At 38.8% G+C, this 6490-nt stretch overlaps 1 protein-coding gene across 1 annotated transcript; it reads right to left on the bottom strand.

Annotated features, from left to right (window-relative positions):
• Nucleotides 1-403: 403 nt before the first annotated feature.
• On the bottom strand, nt 404-2990 carry LOC311119659 (NLR family CARD domain-containing protein 3-like; the record flags this gene model as incomplete). The annotated part of the gene is made up of 3 exons (XM_084194330.1): nt 404-593; nt 860-2651; nt 2987-2990. The coding sequence occupies 3 exons, from the start codon at nt 2988-2990 to the stop codon at nt 404-406; spliced, it is 1986 nt and encodes a 661-aa protein (XP_084050456.1).
• Nucleotides 2991-6490: the final 3500 nt, after the last annotated feature.

Genomic DNA, 6490 nt, shown 5'->3' with positions numbered 1-6490 from the left:
CCAGAAATCTTTCTGATTGAGAGGGGGTCAAATACTTATTTCCCTCATTAAAATGCATATCAATTTATAACATTTATGACATGCGTTTTTCTGGATTTTTTTGTTGTTATTCTGTCTCTCACTGTTCAAATAAACATACCATTAAAATTATAGACTGATCATTTCTTTGTCAGTGGGCAAATGTACAAAATCAGCAGGGGATCAAATACTTTTCCCCCTCACTGTATATGTATGAAAATCTTTAAATAAAAGGTGACATTCTGTACTGTTGCATAATATGAAACATTGTATCTAAAAACCAAAATTAAAACTGTAAGCTTCACTGTCCAAACACATATGGTGTGGACTATGTGTGCCTGGTAAACACATGTGAATCTGTGAACAGTTATCACTTGTTGACCAACTACAGGAATACTGACCTCAGAGTCTCCAGTTTACAGTGGGGATTCCCCAGGACAGCAGAGAGCAGCTTCACTCCTGAATCCTTCAGGTCATTGTTACTCAGATCCAGCTCTCTCAGGTGTGAGGGGTTTGACTTCAGAGCTGAGACCAGAGAAGCACAGCCTTTCTCTGTGACTCCACAGCCTGACAGCCTGCAAAGAGATCATCATGATTTCACAAACACAGTTAATTTAACACCAGTAGTGTAGAAGGACAATGGCAGATGCTTTTGGTTTATTCTCTTAAACAACATATAGATTCATCTTCCGTCTCCTAGAATTGTATGGTTATAATGGTTTACTAATGTGAAAATCAATGCATTTATTCAATGTGTTTTTCAATAGAATATTATATACATATTATAATACATATTTTACTCTAAACTTAATATTTCTTGCTGATGATTTTATGTACTCACAGAGCAGCTCTGGAGGCTTTGACCACTGGCAGCAGCCTCAGAAGACCTTCCTCTGATCTGGAGTATTTCTTCAGGTCAAACACATCCAGCTCCTTTTCTGAAGTCAGCAACACAAAGACCAGAGCTGACCACTGTGCAGGTGACAGTTCTTCTTCTGAGAGACTTCCTGATCTCAGGTAGCGTTGGATCTCCTCCACTAGAGAATGGTCATTCAGTTCATTCAGACAGTGGAACAGATTGATGCACCTCTCTGGAGAAGGATTCTCCCTGATCTTCTCCTTGATGTACTTGACTGTTTCTTCATGGCTCTGTGAGCTGCTTCTTGTCTTTTTCAGTAGACCTCGTAACTGCTTCTGATTGGACTCCTGTGAGAGGCCCAGAAGGAATCGGAGGAACAGGTCCAGGTTTCCTGTCTCACTTTGTAAGGCTTTATCCACAGCACTCTTGTAGAAGGTAACTTTACGCTTGTGTTTGATCCTCACAGAAAAGTTGCTGGACGTTGATTGAGTTTTCGCCATTAGATTCTCATTGTTGTTGATGAATGACAGGAACACATATACAGCAGCCAGAAACTCCTGAATGCTTAGATGCACGAAGCAGTACACCTTGTCCTGGTTCAGCACACATTCCTCTTTAAAGAGCTGTGTGCACAATCCTGAGTACACTGAGGCTTCATTGACATCAATGCCAGCCTCTTTCAGGTCTTCTTCATAGAAAATTAGATTGCCCTCAACAAGCTGTTGAAAAGCCAGTTTTCCCAGTGACAGAATGCTCTCTTTATTCCAGTGTGGACCTGTCTCTTCTTTCCCAAGATACTTTTCATTCTTCTGTTTGGTATGAAACTCCACAAGGTGTGTGTACATCTCAGTCAGAGTCTTGGGCATCTCTTCTCTCTTATGTTTCAGCATGTGTTCAAGGACTATTGCAGAAATCCAACAGAAGACTGGAATATGGCACATGATGTGGAGGCTCCTTGATGTCTTTATGTGTGAGATGATTCTGCTGGCCAGGTCCTCATCACTGAATCTCTTCCTGAAGTACTCCTCCTTCTGTGGGTCATTGAACCCTCGTACCTCTGTCACCTGTTCAACACACCCTGAAGGGATCTTATTGGCTGCTGCAGGTCGGGTAGTTATCCAGAGGAGAGCAGAGGGAAGCAGATTTCCCTTGATGAGATTTGTCAGCAGAACATCCACTGAGGTTGATTTTGTGACGTCACAGCATATCTTGTTCTTCTGGAAGTCTAGGGGCAGTCGGCACTCATCCAGACCATCAAAGATGAACAGAACTTTGTACTTGTCGTAGTTGGAGATTCTTGATTCTTTGGTTTCCATTGAGAAGTGATTGAGAAGTTCAATGAAAGTGTGATTGTCCCCTTTCATCAAATTCAGCTCCCGAAAAGGGAATGAAAATACAAATTGGACATCCTGATTTGCTATTCCTTCAGCCCAGTCCAGAATGAACTTCTGCACAGAGACTGTTTTTCCAATGCCAGCGACTCCCTTTGTCAGCACAGTTCTGATAAGTTTGTCTTGTCCAGTTAAGGGTTTGAAGATGTCGTTACATTTGACTGCAGTCTCTGGTCTTGCTTGTTTCCTGGTTGTTGTCTCAATCTGTCTCAGCTCATGTTCATTATTGACCTCTCCTGTTCCACCCTCTGTGATGTAGAGCTCTGTGTAGATCTTATTGAGAAGTGTTGGGTTTCCTTGTTTAGCGATCCCCTCAAATACACATTGAAACTTCTTCTTTAGATTAGATTTGAGTTCACGTTGGCAAATCACAGCAAGCTCATCTGAATGAAGAAATAACAGAGGATATAATATTATGTATGTTTTAATGCCTACAGTATTGTAGGACTGTTATAAAGTTTTTAATAAAAATAATGTATTCTCTTAATTTACTGTATAAATGTGTAAATGTTTTCATAATGCATTACAGACTAGTGTGACTGATTATATTATTATTGGTATGATTATATTATACTCTCTCTCTCTCTCTCTCTCTCTCTCTCTCTCTCTCTCTCTCTCTCTCTCTCTCTCTCTCTCTCTCTCTCTCTCTCTCTCTCTCTCTCTCTCTCTCTCTCTCTCTCTCTCTCTCTCTCTCTCTCTCTAAATTCATCACCACAACACATCCCTGCTGCTACTTGATGACTTCACGAGGTGCTGTGTTAAGGCTGATACAATATCATTTAGTTACACAGCTACTTTAGCTGTACTTTAGCTACAGCTTTTAAATGTTCTAAAACAGCATTCAACATGAGGCAGACAGCTCTTACTTTTCTCCAGTGTGTCAGCAAGCTCCTTCTGGTTCATTTTCCTCAGGACGTGCAGTGTGATCTTCAGAGCCCCCTCTCTGGCACTGCTCTCCTGCTTCTCATCTTCAGCATCCACCACTTCCTTATCCTGCTTCTGACTCTCAAAGCCTTCTAGGAGTTCTGGACTAAGAATCCTCTTGAACATCTTCAGCTCATTCTTCACAAATGTCATAATATTCTCTTCAAGCAACTGGAATAAATCAAGTAAATCAGTTAAGCAAGAGTCTAAATGCTTTCTCATTAACATATTAATGAATGATTGACAGATCAACTTTACTTGAGGTAAACAAAAACAAATGTACATAACAGGACCACATACACTGAATATGGAGGCCAGGTCTGTTTGATGACTCTGGGAAGACTGACCACTGAGAATCTCTGACTCTGATATCTCCTGTTGGTTTCTGGGGACAAAACATCAGATTACATCTCCTCATCCAGGGAGTGCACACACACACACACACACACACACACACACTCACACACACACACACACACACACACACACACACACACACACACACACACACACACACACACACACACACACACACACACTCACACACTCACACACACACACACACACACAAACACACACACACACACACACACACACACACATAGGGAGGGAATGTTGTGTTTGTTTAATATTGTTTCAGGACTATGAAAATGGAAAAAAGGATTAGCCTATGGATTATGAAAACAACAAAAATAAATGGGAAAATGGGAGAGGAGAACTGACTAGAGACAGTGTTGTTTAACTCACTGACCATGACCCATGAGTTCTTCTTACCTTTGTTCTCTAGAAAAGTCTCCTTCTCTAAACGTTATAGGAGGATGCATAGACCAGTCACTCTTCATGGACACACAGCTGGGTCCAGGGGAGGCTGGTCTCTCCTGCTTGATTGGGCTTCAACACAACAGAGACAAACATTACATCTCTCATCTACTCTGAGCTCAGATGGGGAAACATGAGAAGAGTTTCATTCCAAAATGCTATATATCCATTTTCAGAAATGTTGGTAAATTAGCTTTTATTGTTTGAATAAATTATGAAAGAGATTGGTGTGTTTCTTCACTATCAATCATGGCTTGGGATTGTTCAATGACAGACATGTATTCGTTTAAAATCTATCACTTGATGGTTTCATTTCAGAGAGACAAATAATCATTTTTTTTTGCAAAATGCTATATATCTGCCTCACTCACAGAGAAATAAGTAGTACTACTAGGTTTTACACTGTAATAATATATATATCTGCCTCACTCTCAGAGAAATAAGTAGTACTGCTAGGTTTTACACTGTAATAATATATATATATCTGCCTCACTCTCAGAGAAATAAGTAGTACTGCTAGGTTTTACACAGTCAAATGTGGCCGACCGGCTCGATTCAATCTTATGTTGCAAAATTAGATTTTTATTTTATTTTTTACATTGGATAAAAGTAGAGACTCAGCTAGAAAAAGGTATATCATACACTACAGTTGAGGAACAATGGGAAAGTAATTCTGCTTTGAAAGATGATAAACTTGTAACCTCAATTTTGAGAAAATGGCCTTTCAAAGTTTTGGTACACCTACTGGAGAGCTCTTCTTTATCTACAGTGGTATTACTTTGGAAGATAATGTCACCCATCTAAATAAATAGTATATACTGTGGTCCTCTGTAGCTCAGCTGGTAGAGCACGGCGCTTTTAACGCCAAGGTAGTGGGTTCGATCCCTGGGACCACCCATACACAAAAAAAATTATGCACACATGACTGTAAGTCGCTTTGGATAAAAACATCTGCTAAATGGCTAATTATTATTATATATATATATAGTTAACTAAATGTATGGTGTTTTTGGTTTATGTCAGTTTCATTGTTTGTTATGCTATAAATTGTTATGTTATGGTTGTAAGTGGTAAAATGAACTAGAAAATGTCATATTTTGAAATCTGAGTAATTACTACTTTAGTAAGGATATACTTTATTCAGTACTATACTTTATTCAGTACTACTGCAGTTGCTAAATAATTCCAATAGATGGCAGCATAAGACCATGAATGACATTTCAGAATGTTAGTTTAGTTTTCTCCCTGGATACACCACCACTCCCCCTCACAGGAAAACTCCTGCACATGCTTTTTACTGTCCCTTTCCACATTGCTAACGCAAGAGGAACGACTGAAAAGGCATTTAACAGATTATTGTGAAATAATATAATGATGATTCATGTTTATTATTAGCTGTTTTTATGCTCATGTTTTGAAATTATACTTCATTACTATAAAGATTATCAATAAGCCTGAACATTAATTTAGTCACCTCTGGTTGAGAAAAACGTATTTTCCTAGTACATTCATTGTCAGATTCATCAACCAGCAGCGAGCACTCTGCCTTCTAGCACAAGCGAGGGGCATGTTGAGGTACATTTGCTAACCGGGAGGGTTGCATGATGTAATTCATTGGTGGGCTGGAAGACGCACTCTTGTCTTATCTATTCCGAGGTTGTTTAATCGCAATATTAGATATTTAAAAATGCATGTATATTAGAGTTGAGGTTGGAGCATCTGACTAGTGATTATTTACCCGGGGTTCAACACCTGCTATAGTCACTATTTAATTGCTCTTCCAAAAGCAACACAGGCCTAATACGAGATATATAGCTAACTAAAGTAATGAGTGACCATTTTAGAAAATCATGGGACATATAGCATTTGGTTGCATGCTATTTTTTGTCAATCATATTGCTGCTTGTAGCCTATAACTGATGCTTCCTTGTCTTATGCTGCCATCTATTGGAAATATTTAGCTATTAAAAGTTATTAATTCACGTACAGACGTTGGTGAGGCAGCTGAGTAATAAAGTGTATTAGATCAGCCTCAAACCTGCCCCACGCCAATTGCTGGACTTTCACACAGAGGTTACTAGGTCACCCAATTCAACCACATTTGAAAAATAAAACAAATGTGTCTTGGAATTATACATATAATAAAATAACAACAAAATAATCAAAACGCTATTTAATACTATAATTGTATTTACTAAGATAATATTATTACTAAAATAGTTTCTAAAAGTGTTCTAGGCTACCCTACCCTAGAATTAGGGGTTACGGCTAAAATAGGTTATAAGTAGGGTAAGAGTTTCTGTATAGCACTTTGTGAAATCTGCTGGTGTAAAAAGGGCTTTATAAATACATTTGATTGATTGTTAGGTTTAGGGTTTTTATGGCAAAAAACTGTATGGGTTTATAGCACTCTTGCGCCTCCCTTTGGCCATCTGTGGGTACTACATAACTCATTCATTACATTTTTTACATTTACATT

Source organism: Coregonus lavaretus (genome assembly GCF_964263955.1).
Source record: "Coregonus lavaretus genome assembly, contig: HAP1_SCAFFOLD_1090, whole genome shotgun sequence".
Taxonomy (NCBI): domain Eukaryota; kingdom Metazoa; phylum Chordata; class Actinopteri; order Salmoniformes; family Salmonidae; genus Coregonus; species Coregonus lavaretus.
The sequence above is the reverse complement of the archived record's forward strand: the minus strand, read 5'-3'. Positions and strand labels throughout refer to the sequence as shown.